General features: G+C 35.3%; 3 protein-coding genes across 9 annotated transcripts in view; 1 reads left to right on the top strand and 2 right to left on the bottom strand.

Annotated features, from left to right (window-relative positions):
• Window positions 1-8640, top strand: part of LOC130641825 (kinesin-related protein 10-like) — a 32262-nt gene extending 23622 nt beyond the window's left edge. For 5 of the 7 annotated variants that reach the window (XM_057448797.1, XM_057448803.1, XM_057448801.1 and 2 more), the window contains exons 2-15: window positions 30-236; window positions 1251-1512; window positions 1596-1701; window positions 1809-1968; window positions 2118-2315; window positions 2399-2690; window positions 2783-2944; window positions 3184-3282; window positions 3650-3975; window positions 4068-6019; window positions 6106-6215; window positions 6412-6722; window positions 6813-6954; window positions 7965-8640. In XM_057448797.1, the coding sequence (XP_057304780.1) occupies window positions 30-236; window positions 1251-1512; window positions 1596-1701; window positions 1809-1968; window positions 2118-2315; window positions 2399-2690; window positions 2783-2944; window positions 3184-3282; window positions 3650-3975; window positions 4068-6019; window positions 6106-6215; window positions 6412-6722; window positions 6813-6954; window positions 7965-8122 (4485 nt within the window). In that variant the 3' untranslated portion in view covers window positions 8123-8640. Of the gene's footprint in view, window positions 1-29; window positions 237-321; window positions 771-1250; window positions 1513-1595; window positions 1702-1808; window positions 1969-2117; window positions 2316-2398; window positions 2691-2782; window positions 2945-3183; window positions 3283-3649; window positions 3976-4067; window positions 6020-6105; window positions 6216-6411; window positions 6723-6812; window positions 6955-7964 lie in introns of those variants that run through there. The other 2 variants (XM_057448799.1, XM_057448804.1) reach the window with 2 other exon arrangements.
• Window positions 8641-9148: 508 nt separating this feature from the next.
• On the bottom strand, window positions 9149-14543 carry LOC130641831 (islet cell autoantigen 1-like). The gene is made up of 8 exons (XM_057448818.1): window positions 14459-14543; window positions 12768-12987; window positions 12602-12674; window positions 12392-12515; window positions 11671-11869; window positions 10787-11360; window positions 10333-10452; window positions 9149-10202 (listed from the first exon to the last, which is right to left on the bottom strand). The coding sequence occupies exons 1-8, from the start codon at window positions 14476-14478 to the stop codon at window positions 9682-9684; spliced, it is 1851 nt and encodes a 616-aa protein (XP_057304801.1). The 5' UTR covers window positions 14479-14543; the 3' UTR covers window positions 9149-9681.
• Window positions 14544-16745: 2202 nt separating this feature from the next.
• On the bottom strand, window positions 16746-19552 carry LOC130641834 (uncharacterized). The gene is made up of 7 exons (XM_057448822.1): window positions 19445-19552; window positions 19034-19236; window positions 18584-18950; window positions 18279-18391; window positions 18008-18197; window positions 17755-17898; window positions 16746-17632 (listed from the first exon to the last, which is right to left on the bottom strand). The coding sequence occupies exons 1-7, from the start codon at window positions 19542-19544 to the stop codon at window positions 17460-17462; spliced, it is 1290 nt and encodes a 429-aa protein (XP_057304805.1). The 5' UTR covers window positions 19545-19552; the 3' UTR covers window positions 16746-17459.
• Between the last annotated feature and the right edge of the window lie 1014 nt (window positions 19553-20566).

Below are 20566 nucleotides of genomic sequence, written 5' to 3'. Positions count from 1 at the left end.
GTACTAATCCACTCACATTGGCTCTTTAGATGAGTACAGCGACTGCTTCTGCGACCCAAAGGTTGACGAATAACCGCCTGATCATGGATTCCATGGCAACCACGACGGCAAATGAATTTATGGCGGCGCAAACGACGTGTAACAATTGCTATACGAGATTGTTTGAGTTGAAAAGACAAGCTATAAAAATTATGATGATTGAGTATCATCGAATGTTGAAAATTAGTCCGCACGCGGTAAGTTATTTTTTCTCTGTTTGTTTCTTTAACGTAACTTGTCTTTCCGAACCTAGTGGATTCGCATGCAGTGCAAAAAATATTATTTTTGCGCGGGAAGGCTCAGTTTTTTAAAAATTTAATGTGGGACGTGTGGAAGAACGGACGATAATGATTGATAGTTAAAATGTAGTGCAAAAATGTGAAGTATTCATAGTTGTCGTGTTGACATTTTAGATAACAAACACAAAACGAGAGACAAGCGCGCCATATAAATATTTTGGATCGAAACAGCGGGCGGTTTGAACTGATAGCTTTCAGCGCGTGTAACGGTCTTAGTTTGTTATTGAAAAAGAAACGTAAACAAAACTTGCTACATTTTTTTTTTTGCTAACACTGTAAAAGTTTAAACTCCATCGATGTTCATACGATGAATGACATTCAAAAAAGTTAAGAAAGTTTATTTAAAATCAGCTTTATGGCGTGGAGGAAATTCCGACGAAAATAATTTTACTGAGATATCATATTTTAGTTGTTTATAGAAAGAGGTTTAAGGTAAGAATTAAAATGGAAATTTTATATCGAGTAGCAAAGTTTCTCAATTTATATGGTGTTTTTGCCTCGTTTTTGTAAGATTAATTGTGTCAATTTCTTGAAATATATCATTATTTGGAGTTGTTGTATTGAAATATTTTTCTCAAACTCGTCAAATAAAATTATGACAAGGCCTAGATTGCTTGTACCGTTTTAAAGTCAACTTTGGTTTATCTGGTTCAACGAAATACATTCAGTAGTCCTGTTTGCCTTTTGTGGTTATGTTGTATGGTAGCTACGAAGTTATTGACATAGAACTATAAATTGAATGCGTTAATGTTTTAAAAGTTTAAGCTTCTTACTCTAGTTTTGTCAACAGAGTCAAGTGTTTGAATAATAGAGGTGTCAATTGTCACTTTCTTTTGTCTCGCTTTGCAGAAGAGTGATATGCAAACAAAATTTTATATTATTTTTGTTTTGATCTTTTCGTTGTAATTACAGCTTGATAGCCTACCGCTTCTCGTCTACCAAAATTTGCAATTGAATGAACACCACTTGATTGGCACAGTAAACGGAGTCTGCACGTATTGTGGAACACATATTGAATCGATCAAGGAGCATGCTGTGATACAAGCGACGTTTATGACGAGAAACATGCCACAAAGTCACAATCTTCTACCGTATAACAATCCTGCAAATATGGGGAGGCCTGTTGCAAGTTATGGGGAAACGACAGACAGCGTGAACGGGAAACGAGTGCAAGGTTCGTAACCATATAAATATATATCAATTCATCAAATAAACAAAATATTTAGAGCCTCTAATTTGTTATTTGTTGATTTATAGGACTCAATAATACACAACACTCCTCGTCGTCAGAAACCAGAGGAGGGAGAGATGAACCTCCAGCTCGTTCAACGGCATCTCCGACAGCTGCTCAATTTTTTGCTGAGTAAGCAAGATTTATTTCGTAGTAAAAATGCTCACCTTTAATTTGATATTGTCTAAGTGAAGCAAGTTTACAATGTGCGGTGTTTAAGATAAATACGAATAATTTAGAGCTGCTAAAAAGTACAACATACCAAGCAAAAAGAAGAAGAAGAGACACAGACGCGAAGATGATTTATTTCCAACAAATTTCAGTTATCTTCTCCGAACAGATCCTCCACCCAACCCGCCTGGTTTATTTAAGTACATGGGGAGGAGAGTAGATGGCAAAGTAAGTGATTTGGATTTAACTGTATTTGTTTATTTGCCTGTAATAACGATAAAATATAAGTGCACTCTCCCACAATGCTTTTTTCAGTTATTTCATGTTAAATTCTGTGATTATTTATTAGATTAATTTTTCGTTTGCATAACTTATAGGTTAGTGTCATGCTACGGATCTCACCAAACACGAATTTAGAAGAAACAGACTCGTTTATTGAAGTTGATCAGAGACGCAAACAGATCTCCGTTCTACAGCCGAAAAACTTAGAGCATGTGCCTTCGAAATTTCAATCGTTCAACTCTGCACCGAAATTATACGCCTTTGATGGGATTTTTGAGCCTGATCTTTCTCAGGTAAGTGTTACGTGACTTAACCTTTTGGTTTTGATTATAACAAATTAATTAAAGTAGGCTTACGTTTTTATTTTCTTCTATAGACTCGAGTTTCATCCACCTCCGTGCTTGATGTTCTTCACGCCGTCATCAACGGTGGAGAAGGCTGTCTCCTTTCATACGGAGCGTCTGCGACCGGGAAAACCACAACGATGGTAGGAAGTGACAACTCAAACAAAGATCTTGGTATCCTACCAGCTGCAATTGCTTGGTTGTATAGTCTTCTCGAAGATTGCAAGCAAAGAACAGGCGCTAGAATTTCCGTGCGTGTGTCCGCGGTTGAAGTAGTCGGATCAACAGAGAACTTGAAGGATTTATTAGCCGATCAAGCATCAGGTAAATAATAAAAGTTTGAGTTAAGCATAGCTAAAGTTACGGCGCTCGATTTATTTCTATTTTTAACACAACCTTAACTTTGGTTCTTACAGGTGCCGACAGCATGGACAGCACGGGAGACTCCCCAGGTGTCTACCTGCGGGAAGACCCGATAGGTGGCACCGTGCAACTGAGTAACGTTAGTGAGCCACAAGCAGTCTCTGCGGAGAAAGCTGCTTTTTATTTAGACGCTGCATTGGCTGCTAGAACTACAGGTAAAAAAATATTTTAGCAGCACAAACCTACATTTTGTGTTCTCACAAATCGGTTGGTATGGATACTCTCCCGTATATGCTGTGCAGAAACAAGGTCAATTTACTCAAGGTTTCTATTATGTAAGAAAAAATTCAGCAGCTTGACGTAAATGAAATGATTCTAGTGAATTGTTATGCAACCATATGTGTAATAACAGAGGCACGGAATGTTTTTTGTATGTTGACAAAATTGTTTGTAGAAACTGATGAATCTGGACAGAGGCAATCGAGTCACATGATATTTACTGTTCATGTTTACCAGTACAGAGTAGAAAGAAACCACAGACGCGGTCCTGGCGGTAGGTTAAATAACGTACTACGTGGTCACATTTTCAATGTGTTTTTACAAGTTATTTGTTTGTTGAGTTATTTGAGTGAGTTCGCGTGTTCGTGGTTTTGTTTACTTTACGATTCATTAAGTCGTAACTTTTAGCACCTTTGCTTCATAACTGCGAATTCCAGAAGCATGAGTAAAGATCTTTTTTTAAAACCTTATTTATAAACGTAGTAAAGACGTTAATACTGTTTTTAAACCATAAATGAAATTGATGACAACATATCTCCTTTGGTTTCGACTCTCAAAACAAAAACTTTAATTCCGCAGCTCTGTCACGATAAGTTTTGTTCTGCAACAGCTTGACCTAACTAAAACCTATTCTACATTAGGTGCTGTACCCTACTCTGGTGGAAGGTCCCGTTTACACTTAATAGATTTAAGTCACGTTAATCCAAATTTCCGCAACATACAGCACGGTGGAGCACCGAGTCATGCAGCATTGGGGCAAATCATTGTAGCTATGTTAAACGGATTCAAACAGGTTCCGTATAGGGATAGTAAAATTACGAGGTTGTTGAAGGATTCCATCGGAAATTTGACGTGCCGATCTACACTCATCACTCACGTGTCGGCAGATGAAAAGAACTATGGAAAGACCTACAACACGTTACAGATAACATCTAAAATCAACAGATCGAGAAGAAAAAGAAATAAGGTAGTTAGATATTAACAATTACGTGCATTGTTTTTTAATAATATTGTTTTGGTATCTCAAACAATGACATTGTTTCATTTTATTTATTACAGCATTGTAGTAGTTCATCAGATAACAATTCCTGTGATGAAACAGGACGGAGAAGGCGACCTTATCCCGCCATTGTCCAAACTTACGGTATCGACGATAATGGCCTCAGTTCTGATTATAACACTTCCAGTGCTGGAGAAGATTCTTGTGATACGGTTATATATATGGGTTCGAACGGTCATCTGAGTGATCGCGATTTAACGGACAACGAACGCCCTCCTTCACCGGACACTTTTAGGGCGATGAGATTAAAACTTGCATCCAGTTCGGAAGATGAGACTAATGAACCAATAGAGCTGACATCAGAGTCTGCGGAGGAGACTCCTTTAAAGAGAAATAAATTGGAAGTTTTGACGAACGTAATTGATGCAATCCCCCCCTTGAAGATAATGGAAACGTCGAATGTGGAGAAAGCAGTCAACGTCGTCGCGCCGTTAGTTATAAAGCAAGAAAATTCGACGGCTGCGAGTACAATTAGTCCGTCAACGGATAGTACTAAAACTTCACTTGTAAACCAACTGATTGAAAGTCGGAATAATGACGATATTATTTTGATGCCAAATAATGATATCACTGATGATGTCGTCGACAAAATACCGTCAGAAAAAGAACTTAGGAAAAGAGAAAAAAGAATAGCGAAATTATTAAAAGAGTCTTTAAGTAACGATGATCTTACTTCCGTCAATATAAAAAACAAACGGAATCTAGTTTCAAATGACGGATATACATCCGACATTTGTAAGAGTATTACCGACACGTACGATAAATCGAATAAATACGACGGATATATTTCAGCGCCGGAAAATAATTATAGGAAGCCTGTTCAAATTGTTCGTGGGACTGTCAGACAAAAAGAAATGGATAAGAAATTCGACGAAGTTGTGAAAGAACATTTCAATGAAAAACTAGAAGGAAATACAAGTTTCGAAACAAATAATGAGTCGAGTACTGACCATATTTCTACGTCAGTTCTATATAACAAAAACATTCAAGCTACTTCTGATGTAAATACGAATTCATTGCGAGAATCTTCTGTTGACGGCCCGCCATCGACAGTTACAGATTGTATTCGAGAATCGTCCGTTGACGGTCCTGCTGTGAGAGAAAAGGAAAACGGCGATGACTTCTGCACGAAAAACGAAACGAAAGAGCCAAAAATTAAAGATCTGAATCACGTTATAACTGTTTCAGCGGTTCCTAATTTTTCGGTTACAAAGAAGCCACCACTTCGAGATTTCGTTTCATCGCCAAAAATTCGTCAAAATTCGTCCCGAGCGGCAAATATTTCCAACACAAAAGTTTATAAAGGAAGCTCGACAAGTTTAGACAATCTAGGTTTTCGGACACCACAACTGCAAAGATCGTATTCAAAAGATGACACCATAAGTCTTGTGTCGGCGAATGAGAGTGACGCCTATGACAGCGACACGACGTCATATGCTGCCAGTCCGTCAGTAACTAGGCGACAGTCCGGACGTCCGGCACGTTTACGTTATCGTTGGTCGACCGTTTATGAAGAAGACGAAAACAAAAAAGACATTAAACCAGACAAAAATACAAACTCTAAAAACAAAAAGAAAGAAAACGCTGTAGTCCTTGATAGCGAAGCGAAGCCTGCAAGAATAATTGCATCGCCGAAAAAGTCTTCCATAAAATCACCAAAAACTGAAAAAAAGATTTTATCTCCCAAGACGAATAAAAAACTCGCGAACTCAGAAGAGCTATTATCTCCGAAAAGCCGTAAAAGATTTGCTCTGTTGTCTCCCAAATCGGAACGTAAACAGAAAAATTCATCGGATAAAAGAATGTCAGGTTGTAGCGATGCCAGCAGTGGTATTGGTTCAAACTCGTCACAAAGTCAAACACCTTCCCTACACAGCGGAGAGGAGGTTAAAATGGATGACACCACTATAGAAAAAGATACAAGCAGTCGATCAAGGCTGTGGTTGTTTGGGTAAGTAATACCCTTTTTATTGACTCGGTTTGAGCAAAACATATAGATCTTTGTATTTGGATTAATAAAAACGTATTTCTTTCCAGGCGTCACAAGTCCCGCAAAGGACGCTCCTCCTCCGGGTACATGAGTGACGGTCACGTTACTGATTCATCCGCTCGTTCAAGCAGAAGATACAGATTCTTTTCGCGCTCGAGTAAGTTTAGTATTCGTCCTAAAACACGACGGAAAATATACTGACGTACGGAATTGAACTAATGTTCGTGAAGAATCGGTAAATCCTTAATGTACGCTGGTCGTTCGCCGTAAACTTAGGATTAGGCTTTAAAAGAAACGACACAAGTTATGATGCTTTGGATATAATAAATAAACCAATTGCTTTCTTTATCTAGAATCGTCATTGTACACCGACGGACATAGCAGTGGATACGACACGTCAATAACTGACGGTGGGATGACGAGTTGTGCTGAAGATTTAACCGATAACGAATCTGTCGCCAGCACTAAGAAGAAGAGACGCTTTTTAGGCCTACGTAGGAGATCGACTAACGATTTGTCTTCAACACGAGGGCGAGTTAAAAAACCAATGTGGTTTGACAGTCGAAGATGTCAGTCTGATGACGAAGGAGTGCAAATTAAAGTTTATGAAATTGACGCTCCTGCGCAGATGAATCGACGTCGTTGCAAATCTGAGGATGCCATGGTAGGGGGCATTAATGTTTCTTAATTTTTTTATTTAAAGAAGTTCTTTATGGATCCTTATAGTTTAACAACAACATATTTTGTTTTTTAGACTTCCAGAATCCAGCCAAGAAGAATTGAAGAACTAAAAAAGCATCGAGAATACTTGAAAAGTGAGCTTCATTTGGCTTTGGATAAATTTCCATCCATAGAATATAACGCACAACTTGCAAAACTCAATCTCGATATAACTGGTATATAATCTTACTTGCACACGAGACAGCAACTTCGTTAACATACCTCTTTTGCACCAAACACTTGCTTCTTCCGACCTGTGTTTTTAGTTAATTCTTCTTCGTTACTCAGGGAACCACAACGCTTTCTAAAACGAATTTGCTGACACAATGAGCACATTATTATAGTACCAACTGCACTTGAGACTAACATATATTCGATCTCGTTTCCAGTTCTTTCTTAATTTTGGGACAGTTCAGGATTCATCCTAACATAAGAAAACGTATAAAGTCCTGGGAACGAAATTAACGCATAACTTAACTTTAGGAATAAATCTACTGCACTGCATGCTTTGATTTCATTTTGACAAAACTCATAACAGCTTTCTTTGGTAAAATATTGTAGAAAAAGTCTATATGATAAAAAACGAAGTTAAAAAGATAGGCGTTGGGCTGTCTCTCTTCAAATTTGAGAGACAACTTTTCTAGAAATCTTTTTCTCGCATAAAAAAAGGTGTAGTTAGGAAAAATTCCGCTTTATTTCCTTTGCAAACTATTACTTTTTTCCAAAGTTTACGTCCCGCGAAAAAAAAACAAGTTGATTTTATATGAGAAAGTTTAAAAGGTTATGTGGGAATCTTTTATTGTTAAAAAATCTTGATCAGTTCCCGGAATATTTAACTTAGTTGTTACCCATTCAGTTTGATATTTGGAACATATTTGCATGAGTTTTAATACTTAGTTATCCTGATTATCAATCATGCCAGCTTTTCAGCATTATGATCTCACAATTCCGCATAATTAGGTAAACTTCCAAGACCTATATCTCGAAAACCAAGATTTTTTTAAAAATAATAAGATGCGTAGACAACGTGCCAAGCTTAATTTAATAAAAACTCAACTTGTTTTCTCACAGGAGGAAGCTTTAAGGTTACTTTCTCTTTACTCCTTTATAACGTCCGCATAATTCCTACCACTCCTTACTCTCTTACAATGTTCCATCTTTAGTAATCTATGTATTCTTTCTTTAGATGCGCCTGACGTCACCAACAGAAATCAAACGAAATCGGTCAGCGAACTTGAGAAAGAAAACAATATGATCGGTAAAAAATTAAAGGTTTTAAAAAGTCACATACAAGTGGTCACGTGTTTCGACGCCCACCAACCACGTAAAGTTACGCAAATATAAAAAAAATTACTCGAATATTTCGAGGAAAAATATTTTTACTCGAATTATGAGATGAAGTATTTTCTATTTATAAAAAAACAGTTTTATTAGCCTGTTCTACTCTGGCTAGATTTAGTGTGAATATACAATTGTGAAAAGAAAAGTATATATGTACAGTAGAGTTTATGAACACCCAGACAATATAACTCATATAAATATCTTATGTTTTCCATGACGTAATGTTTTTTTCGATTTTTTGATTTATTTATTAAAGTGTTTAGATTTTGAACCACGTCAATATAAATTTCTCTACAATCCCTTTACCCTAAATCTAATAAAGTCTCTTCATAAGCAACCCTTTGCTCAGGTCTTTCATTATATTCGTTCATGGTAGAGTTTCGCACATCAGCACGTTTTTGTTTAAAAGTTTGCCCCCGCTTTCCTACCCTCCGCCCCCTCCCTTGCTTTAGTTTTGTTTGTATATACGAACGCACAAATTACGTTTCATTTTTTAGAAATATGTTTAAACAAATATAAAACGTTTATTTTTTATTTCCATCCATCCTTAAAAAAGGACTCGATTCTATTGTCCTTTGACATAACTTAGAAATTTGATAAAAAAGAAGCATTTAAATTGCACACTTTAGTCCCGTACTTTCTTCACGAGAGCTTCTAATCCCAAAAATTTTTCTGGTAAAAATCAAAATCGTCAACAAAGAATATCGAATATATCGTCACTCTTGCACGAAAGAAAAACCGCCTTTGGTTTTTTTTGCATTTAGGCGGGTATGACAAAAATCGTCTCTTAAAAAATATCAAAAATTTAACGCAAAACTTCTTGTTTATTTTCAAACCTATACAGGCGTTAAACAGCAAGCTCTGCCCGTTTAGAACAGCTATTTTTCCTGTGGTGTTAACGGCACCTTTAGAGCAGTCTTTATCAGCACGCCGCGCCAGCATCAATTAAATAACAGCTTCATGTTAACCTGACAAAAAATTGAAAAAAAAAACATTTTTCAAAAAGCAAGGCAAGAACAAATAACGTAGTTGTAAATACTTATAGTCAATTCATATAATTTCTATTTTCATAAAATACATCCAAAATATAGAATCATCACCATAAGGTATGACCATAAAATAAATAAAGTAAGCGCATGCGCAAATACAAAAACACCCTTTCCGGAAAAAAAGAAATAAATATCTTAAAATTTAGTCCAGCAACTTTGAGGACTTTCGACTGCCATTATATATTGCAAAAAAATATAAAGAAATACTTGTGTGTTGTGATGAATGTGAATAAAGAAACGTGTTTTGAAAATTTTACACGTTAAATTGTTTGTTATGAGCTGCACATGCGCAATCTGTAAAAGCAAATGAAGAGTGTTTGGGTCAAACATGCCGAACACAAACCTTGCTTGAAAGAATACGTTGTAAAAATAAAAAAAAACATTCTATCCTCCTTATTATGTAAAGAATTTTGTACAACTACAAACACACACAGTTTTGTCAATTCTCTATCTACACTACTCAATGTAGGTCAAAGTGTGGAACATCTTACTATGTATTCGTTTTCGTCTTGATTAACAAGCTTGTTTCCCGTCACTCGCTTCTGCTGTAGCTCCAACTTCATCTGGATTAGCGAGAGGATCGAGATCAGCAAATAAATTGAACCAAGCTGACATATCTTTGCCTTCTTTTTTCTTACTCTTACGGGATTGCGGAGGTGTCTTACTAACTTTATCAGAGTCCTTTACAGATGTGAAACCCTTAGGTGCGCCTTGCGTCATAGCTACAGGGTCAGCTTTACGCATTTGATCCAATAAAAATGACGGCATAAACATCTGATCGCTTTTCGTGTCGACGTCTATTTCTGAGTTAACGCTTTCATCCGTAGGTTTGTTATCTGGAACATCTTGAGCGCCGAACATCGATTGCCACTGACCAGAGAACGAATCATTGTGTTCTGTCTCTGTTATTCCTAACGACTGGTTGTTAAGCACGTCAGACAAAATATCGAGATCCGACTTTTGTGCGTCGTCGATTTGACGTAACGGTGAACCAAATAACAAGTCGTCAACGGACGGCGCAAGGGTAGCAGGAGCTAAGAAAAAACGCATCCATAAATATCCATATACGCCAAGTAATTAAAAAGCGAGAAATACACTACAGGGCGGGGTTGGAGGACAGGGGCGGTTACGAAGACTTAGACGTAGGCCAAGAAAACAACTTACCTTTTGGCTGTGCAAATCCGCCATCTTTCACATCACCAAGCAAGGAAGTTTCTGCTGATTCGCCGATAGTACCTGCTAAAAGGTTGTTTTCTTCAAATTTCCCAAGAAGATCCTCGAACCCTAAAAATTGAAATTACGTGGAATGGTGTAATTTCCGGTGTACCAGTAAATTTAATCGCTTTAGAGAACTTAGTAAATCAGCTATACCACTGTGGAAATATTATCAGTGATCTTGTATTCGTTAGAACTATGCTCTAAACTCACTTAACAATAGACAAACCAAACGCGTTTAAAAAAAAATCCACACAAAATCGTACTTAATAAAATTTGAGCTTGGCTATTTTTTGTTCATCCTAGACAGTTTTTGGGTTCACTTATATTTACTTTTTCCCTACTGTGATAAAATACAAAAAAATACTAATAAAGAAGAAACACAATATCAAAGCATAATTACCGCTTTCACCGATCTTTGTACGTTCATCTGATGCGTAATCACCAAATCCAGGGCTGATATCTTCAGACTGGTGTAACCCACCCAGCAAGTCTTCTTGTGGTTGTTGTGGAGTATTTATGCTTTGAACGTTTTGAAGAGCAGCAGAGTTCTCTTCACTCGGTGACGAATCGAACGATATTAACTTATCTTCGGCTACGTTCGAATTACCTTCCTCCGTTGCTTGTTCAGTAACTTCTTTCGCTGGCTCGATTGCTTTCGTTTTCTTATTCCTATGCCTTTTCGACTCCCTACGTTTCTCTTCCACTTCTTCATCGTCGTCGTCAACAATGCCGTTGTTTGGAATGATGTGTTTTAGTATGTTGAACTGATAGGAGGGATGGCCCTGATATTGTTGATAGACTTCGTTGTAGCTCTTCGCAGTTGACCTTAAAAACTTCACCATGGCAGCTTGATAGGGTTCTAGAGTGGCTGAGAGCAGGTTGCATCTACTCGCTGATAACAGGTCGATTTTTTGAATCACATCTCCTTTTAATTTATCGAATAATTTTTTAGCTGCTTTTACTTGAAATTGCACCTAAAAAATAAATCCAAATGCGATACAGTGACGTAGTACATTCATCATTGTGCAGTTTTTGACTATTTCAGAGACTTACACTGTTTCTTACAAAATGTGAACCTAGCATCTGTAAATGGTAGGCTTAGAATATAAAATGCCAGGAAAATACCCTCAAGTCGAGTATATAAATATCCCCTTTCATTTTTGTTGATATCCCGCCAAAGCATCTCAAAAATTTCCCCGAGTTTTCCTCTAGTTATTATAACGCGTTTCAAATACACATACAACACACTTTCCGTCAAAACATATCAGCAACACCATCACTTACGTCGCGAAACTTATCGAGTCGTTTGTAATGATCAGGGTCTAGTTCTTTCGATACATCTGCCATCCACAGCAGTCGGGCTCTGTAATCGGAACGCGCTTGCTCCATCTTATCCACTGTCAACTGCGTGTCTTGGATAGCCCGAAATCGAAACGTTTCCATTTCAGCATGTAAACGAGCTAGCGAAGATCTCAGACACAATCTATAGAAATGAGCTTTATATGGTTACTTTTGAAACAGATAAGGTAGATCAACTGAAACTTGGATCCACGCCCACTCGCTTGCGAAGTGATTACTCTACCGACTGGGCCTTTCATCTTAAATCATTTCCCAAGCAAGTGCTGTAAACAACAAAGGATCCTCTTTGCGACATACCATAAGGGCAAGCAAGAGAGGTGGTGGGTCAATTGCCACTCAATCTATAATCTTTTTCAACTTTTTGGAAAGCTAGTACAGGTTTACTATATTAAACATCTCACATTGGGTTCATCACTGACATTGAGCAAAATAAAATAATTTCTGACCCCAAGTTCCAAACACCTACCAAATGCAGATTTCAATTTTCAATAAAGGATTTTCTGTATAATAATAATAATATTAAAAAGAGGATATTAAAAAGATCTTGTAGATTTGCTTGGTTTTCCCCCAGTCACACTTCTATTTTTTGCAGGTTCGTGATATTCACCACTGAAACTTTTCGTAACAAAACACAATATGGTTATACCTTTGTTGAGCAGCAAAACTTTGTGCTTTACCGACAGCTATCATCATTTTGCCAGCTTTTGTTTTATCTGTTGTACCTTGGTCACGTAAAAAACGTCCCATCTCGTTCTCATCTTGTGACAGAGCTACGATCAAACATAACAAATAAAGATGATATAAAAAACAAAACAAAATGAATTTGAATGTTAACCAGCTATGATAATTAACTAACCAAATATTTTATTCTGGTAAAACTCAATGGCTGCCATCAACTGTATGCAAGTCATTTTAATATGACGAAAAGCCTATGACAAAACAACAGGTTCACAATCAACAGGAAAAATAAATAAATAAAAGTCAAAACCTTTCAACAAAAGAATCTGTGACAAACTCTGTACCTCTAATCTCGCATCAACTTCTGCATCACCTGCAATCACATGTTCATCCTGATCTTTGCCAAGTTTTTCTATCACCTTTTGTTTCGACCGCCAATACTTTTGTTCGATTTTTCCCTTAATGCCAGTTTCATTTGGCATTCTATAGTTTCGATAGTTGTAACCATAGCTTTGATTTCCATAGTCACCATCATCATCGCGATAAGATTGGACAGGGTAGTGCCTGAAATCAATCAACAAAATTTTAGTTTTTTCTTTACTGCTTTCAGCTGATCTTTTCTTTTTTTTTAACTAACTGAAAACTTGTATTCCACATAAGTGAGTATAAAAATGCACCACACATCAAGTAAAACATTTAAACTGCCTTGCAAAGACACACCTTTGAAAGGTGTAAAAAAATTGTTTAACATAAAAAGAGGTTTGAACGATCTATCACCAAACAGTTATTTTAAACTCCTCATAATAGTGTCACTCTTTTTTTGTTAAGACGTTTTTACAACATCAATCCATAATGTCTAAAGCATGATTTTCACAAAACAAATTATGAATAGGGAATTTGGTAGCAAAATAGCTGCAAAATATTGTTTTGATACACAAGGCACAAAAACATGTGGCAAATTTAAAATACTAATGTAAACACTCTTTTGGGTATTAAAAACAAGGCAGTTATTTTGAATTATTTTCAGTTATTAATTTTTCAAAGAATAAACACTGAAGTTTGCATTCTAATTGGTTAAAATTTTACAGGGAAATACTTTGTCACTAAAAGAAATTGCCATCCTATGATAATCTTTCATACATTAACTTACGCAAGCCACTTCTGGTAATCAGTTTATTTAGCTATATGCACCAGACCCCCAATTTGTATGACGCTAAGGTAAACATAGCAATAATTCTGTGTAATGTAGTATCCAATACAGGGTTCAAATTAAATATTAAAACTGATTTTCGAAAATTTTGCCCGAAATGTTTACATTGAGCAAAAATACAAGATCGTTTTAGCTCCATACAATCGGCTTTTGATGATTTTAAATAATAATAATAATAATAATAATAATAATAATAATAATAATAATAATAATAATAATAATAATAATAAAAAATGATAAACCTTAGACTGCCTCAGTTCAATTAAACATAGTAACATTTATAATCTGTGAAAATTGAAAAAAAAGAGAAATCAGTATTTTTCTATTTATGTCATTAATGTGCTCTTCCCATTACATTTTTTGGTCAAATGTTACCCCAAAATAGTCAACTTTTTCACTATAGTTGATAGTTTTGTTCTCAACAAAATATGGTGTTATTTAAGATAACGTTTTAATGTACTATTATTTGTAGATGCGTGATGTGATATTTTTTTTAAACAATAAGTTTTGATCTGTAAATTTTAAGTTTAGCAGCTAAACTTGATATGCAAAAAAAGACTTGCAAATTGCGATTCATGGACCATTAAGTCGAACACTGCAATATATCTTAACGCATTTCTAACAAATATAAATTTTTCCAGGTGGATACAAAGCCTTAGAATAAAACAATAAAAACATTGCTACCAGTTTTGCAATGTGTCATACAGGCTTATATTGACCCATTGAATTCTTGACCATGCTAAACCTGACTCACAGCTAATTTCACGACTCTTCCAATGTATATAGTAGACATTAACATAACTAACATAACGAAAGAATCCTTACCCTTGTCCTCCTTGGTACATTATTTTTGTCACTCTATTTTTCTGTTATAATTGGCATAGTCAGTGCTTATACTATGATCTAAAAAAAATCATATGCTCATAATAAAAACTGACATTAACAATAGGTTTGAAATTCTACAGATTATTTGATTTTTGTTTCTGTTTACTGAAAAGAAAAAGGACATGCTAATTGTGCAGTGGTGACATTGACAATAAACAAAGGCTTACTTAACACTTTTTTTTGTTCCATCATCTGCATTACAGGCAAAAAGATGCTAGCTAGAGCTTGGTCCAAAAATACTACCCAAAGAATATTCAAAAAGCTTTTTAAAAGAATTTGTGAACATTATTGCATCAACATTTTACACTTTTTTGCTCTATAGTGACTAATTACAACCCTGCTCCTGTGGCAGTACTTTACTTAGTCAAGGGAGAAAGTGTGAACAGAGAAATTGAAGAATTTGTGGTAAATGTGATGAGGAAGTTGTGATGACAGTGGACTTTAAATATAACAAACCTCCAGGGGGAATAGGAAAAGTTCATTATATCAAGAGTTTGTTGTATCAAAGGTGGGGATTCAAGAGTTCACTTATGGGGTTCGGTATATAGAAAGGTTTAGATAAATCCAAGGGGAATGGACTTTGGTTTATTATAACAAGATGGTTATTATATCATGGGTTTATTATATGAGTGTACACAGTATATAGTAATCAATTGTTTTTAAAATAGTTATATATAAAAAATCTATGTAAATAGATTCTTTGACTTGCGTACCACAGCAGATATTATGTAAGGAGGCAGAATTTTTAAAAATAACATCCAAACAGGGTTTTGTGTGGTATACAAGCCAGGTAATAAATCCTTTAGGCTGTTGTACAAATGCCACAAAGCTACAAATTCATGAAGCCACAAAGCCATTGAGATGTTGAATAAATTATATAATTGGAATATTTGAATAGGAACAAATCTGAACTTGTTCCTGTTTGTTTACCCATCCAGAAATATCATATTAAAGACAGCGTACACTATTTGATGAAACTAAAGGAGCTTTGTAAACAAAGAAATCCAATTATAACAGCATATGAATACATATTTAATAGTAACAATGTGAAACAAACATGTGGGGTAATGAATCATTCTGCTGGTGGGTTGACTTTTTAGAGAGTAAAGGATGATAGCTAGTTATCAACCTCATATATTTTTCTCATTAAATAGCTAGCTAGATTGTAACAACCACAATTGTTATTCTTATATTTGCAGCTAAAGTTTTATAACTTAACAGCGAGAACTAAAATACTAAACAAAAAACAAAAAAAATAAATTACAGATGGCTTGTCCAGCTTTTAGAGCATAATGAAAAGATAAGAAAGGAAAAGAAAACTACAAACACGATAAAATATACATAAATAGTTAGCTAAAGGCGCAAGTCTTCAACCTATGCGTGCAACAGATAAATTGTTCAATGTAAACAAACATAACATAGATGATCTAATGTTCGTGTTGAATCGGCCATTTTTGCTGACTTTTTGAGCTGGCAAATACGTGCGCATGCGCGTAAAATATCACCGCCAGACGGGCGGTGAAGTAAAACAAGAAAAAAAAATCGCTTCCCAATAAACTTTAATTTAGGGACTCCAAGTTGTGTCCTATTTCTTTAAACTTTAACTTTGGTTAAAATATCCCTCATGCCCCAGGTATAAGGCTATTGTGGCGCCGTAGATTAGTGTTTATATAGCTCTCGTACTCTGTGCGGGAGACCGGGGTTCGATTCCTCCTGACGGCGATTCAACATGGGCGACTGAATGTTACACCATAGCCCCGGGTTAACTCAAGCCATATGAGGCAAATTGGGGAGATGGCACATTGTGTGGGCCGTTGGATGTTGCTGGGAGTTTTCTAGTAGAGCGCGGGCCTTAATCAAAAAGAGTATTAAATACTCTAGGACTCTCTATCTAAGTCATGGAAATAATTAGACAGGGTATATCCCTCGATATTTGTGAGGCTAGCCATGTAAAATATGCACATCTAACTATCACTTATTATTGAAAAAATTAAAACTAGCTAATCAGGCTAAAGAAAGATAAATAAAGAGTTCCTCAATGTAGCAAGGCAGGAGTGAATTTTTCGGAAAATCGCCTTCCCTTGTGGAGTGATTAAAAAATTATTTCTAATGACACGGCTGTTTCAGAGCGGAAACTAAGACTGCGCATGCGTCAATAATTACGGCCACGTTGAGGCGCAAGATGGCGGGCGCAAATAAAAACAATCATGATAAATAAGTAACTAACTTTTTGAAATCGCTTTTGCATGATAGAATCTATTTCAGTGGATTTAATTTAGTTTTTTAAAGCATTTCAACACGCTGGAAGCTAAATCTTTCTTTTACCTTTGCGACAAGCATGCTGTTGGAGTAATACTGTGGCAGTTTTGAAGGCATACTTTTTTTTGTTAAAATTAACATGGCAACTTGTTCCAACTAATTTTTGGTTTTGTGGACGTTGCGAAGTTATGTGGCTGGTGTATTATATATTTTTGGAAAGCTGAAAGGCTCATCTACAAGGTAAGAAAAACGAAAAAACTGTATCAGTACTTCTGAAAGAATGCTAGAGCGCTGAATTCTGGCAATAAAAGTTAGTGTAAAACCTGAAAATTTTAACTCCCTCTTTGACATAATCTACTGTATGATTTATTGTAGGCATTAAAACTGTTGTAGTTTACTAAGCTAATATTTCACAGAATAACAACACTAAACAACATTCTATATAAACAATTCTGTAACTCTAAATAAGGTTTCTGCGTCTCATACACTACTAACGTAAGCTCGACAAAAAGTCAAATAAAAATGAACTATGCATGTAGTAAGCTAATTAACTGTTCAATTCTTTTTCTTTCTAGACCAGCTGATCCACCTTTGAAATAATGCAAAGACTAAAGGAGCTTGCAAAGTAATGCTAATATGCAGTTAAAGATATAACTAGCTATCTAAGCTGTAAGTCTAAAAGTTATTCTTCACGTGCAATTTTTCTTTTTTTAATTTTTGGTTTTAATTGGCTCGATTCAGGATTTACATTAACAAAATGTTGCTTTAATGTATTTCGTAACCGCTCGACTGGGTTTTTGATGCAGCTGTACCTGCTCGACATCCTGTTGATTTCATGATGCAAGCTTTCTCCACCTTAAAAATGTTATAATTTGACATTTAAGCTAGCTAGCTACACATTTTCTGAAAAATAACACATTTTGGTAAAAAACACAAATTTTGGTGTTACCAGGTTACAAATTTAAGTGGCTGTTTACCTTGTTCGCCATAAAACCCAAATCCAACATTCCATTTTGCTATGAACTCAGTGACATGATCTTCAAGCATATGCAGTTTTGGTGAAATATTAACTTTTGGCCAGTTAGTTCGCAGATGCATCATGAATTTATTAATTGAAATTTCTAGAATTATGTACTATATGTATATTATTCTTTCTTTTTGTTTTGTTTTTGGCACATGAAATTTTAAAAAAAACTTATTTATTATTAAAAAAAGGAACAAGTTTCTCACCTAAAGCCAGTATTTCCTCACATGACAGATATTTTGCCGAATTGTAAATGTTATGAACTTCTGCAAAGTAAGTAAATAACATGTCGTACTTATCCATTTCTAAATTCACACTGTGAATAAGCTGGTCATCATGCTTTTGTGCTGCAACAATCTCTTTAATGCTGGATGTTAAATTTTGGATGTTTTCTTTCTATAAGAGCAAGATTGTTTTTTTAATTTTCTTTAAATATGTTATTTTTAAATTGCTACATTATTGTTAGTATTAACAAACCTTTAGCAATTTATGTACATGGTTGCCGATAAAACTTTGGCCATGGTAGGCCTGACGTTCAACACCCATTTTTTGCAGCGTTTTATCTATTGAAGAAGCACAAGGACCAACACCTAAAATAAGATGAACAAACTATTAAACATAGCTTTAGATTGGAGAGAATATAAGGCTTGCATCATAAGATCAGAATGAAAATTATAATTTTGGAAAGTTTTTTTTCGGGAATTAAATTTCTTGGAATTTCCAGACAAAAAAACATTTGCGAATATCACAAAAAATTACTTAGGTAATAAAAATGATCATACCCACTAAAATTCTTTTGTTGTTTCCCAAGGTTGAGATTTCTAATTCTAATTCTGTGATTTTCTTCTCAGTTTTTATTATACTTTTCTCGTACGTCAGTATATTTCGTTGTAAGCCACCAGATATTACAAGCCAGTTTAACTGATCTTGCTGGTTTGCTAATTTGGCTTTTTCATCTTCCAGCTTTTGCTGCAAGTCATTTGTTTCTTTAAGGACTTCGATGTAGTCACCATAATCTGAATCCAGTTCATTGTCTTCTGTTGCCAACAGCAGAGCTATTTTTACATCATAGTCTTGGCAAGAAGACTCAAACATTTTAAACATCTTTTGATATACACCCAAGGAAATATGAAGACCAGGAATACAGACCTAAAATTAGGTGTTTATATAGATTTTATTTTGGGATTATTAAATCAACTTGCAGTGGAAAAGCATAAAAATATGATGTATACTTGATCAATAGGTATGTCAAAAAATATGTTGTCAATGACATTATAAAATTCTTTCGCATTTTTAGGGCTCCCACCACTTTCACGGAAATCTGCTAAATTTTCTTCAAGTGTCGCCAGTGACCTTTTCTTAAATTTCTTGCGAGTAAACACTGGGATGTTCATTAGTTTTGAGGTAATGTTGCAAAACAAACAGCTGTGACGCCCTAAACACAAATGTTAAAGTATACATATTTTATTAGAAACTTTTAAAAATAAACCATTTTTAACTATGCATTTCCCATATCTGCGTAGTAAAAACCCATTGTTAAACTACAGGAACTTTATGAAGTTGCAAAAAAAGTTCTGTAAAAATTAATTAATTTTGATTATCAACTAGCAACTTGCCCCAGATCTTAAGTAATTAATATTTACCATTTGCACCAGTTATACCATACATTGCACACAGAAATTCGTAGTCGCCATACATAAATACACGGAATATCGACTCTTTATATTTGACTTGTTGCAGCATTTTTATTTGTGGTCAAAAATTAATTAATTTTGATTATCAACTAGCAACTTGCCCCAGATCTTAAGTAATTAATATTTACCATTTGCACCAGTTATACCATACATTGCACACAGAAATTCGTAGTCGCCATACATAAATACACGGAATATCGACTCTTTATATTTGACTTGTTGCAGCATTTTTATTTGTGGTCGAAACCGTTCAAGGCAGACTCTTAAGTTTGTTCTTGTGTCTTTCCCTAATTTAAAAAAAAAATATAAAAAATGTTTTGATTTCTACTTTAGATCACTTAGATCATTTCTACTTTAGATCACAATTAGACATCACATGCATAGAATTTTGGAAATTCCAGTTTTAATTTTTTTTTTTTCATATTTGTAATATATTGCATTAATGTTTGTTACCTTCAAAAATGCTAAACATTATTGTGTTTTCCTTCTTGTTTGGGTTTAGAACATTGCCTATTTGATATGCCATTTTAAAACTATTTCCTCCATGGTCTCCACCAATTTTAACATGGATCTCATTGTCAGGAATGAAACTATGTTTTACAAGTAAATTGTGACATTCTAGCTTTTTGAGTTGATACAGAATGTGGCCAACTACATTATACAGATACCCCCAGGGCCTAGGTATAACGGATACCCTGTTTCCAACTGATAATTTGGTGAGAGGAGCCAGCTCAACTCTCAGTCCTTGGCCTACCCATTCAGCAGCGACACTTCTTGCTTTTTTTTCTGATTCAATTTTTATGTTGAATGTTTTCAACCAACGTGATATTTCACGTAGTTGATTCCATGGCATGTTTAAATTTGATTTCATTGCTGTGATGTGATTGGCTGGAATAATGACTTCTGTACCCAAATTTTTAATGATAGTATTTCTGTCACTTTCTTCCATAGACTTTAGCAGTGCTGTGGTCTGTTTTGTGACAGATTGGGTTTCTTCACCAGACATCAGATGGATTAACTCCTTGGCTGTATTTGCTCTTTTCCGCACATTCCTTTCACATGTTTCATCAG

Source organism: Hydractinia symbiolongicarpus, chromosome 4, assembly GCF_029227915.1.
Source record: "Hydractinia symbiolongicarpus strain clone_291-10 chromosome 4, HSymV2.1, whole genome shotgun sequence".
Classification (NCBI taxonomy): Eukaryota; Metazoa; Cnidaria; class Hydrozoa; order Anthoathecata; family Hydractiniidae; genus Hydractinia; species Hydractinia symbiolongicarpus.
This window is presented reverse-complemented; position numbering and strand designations above follow the sequence as displayed.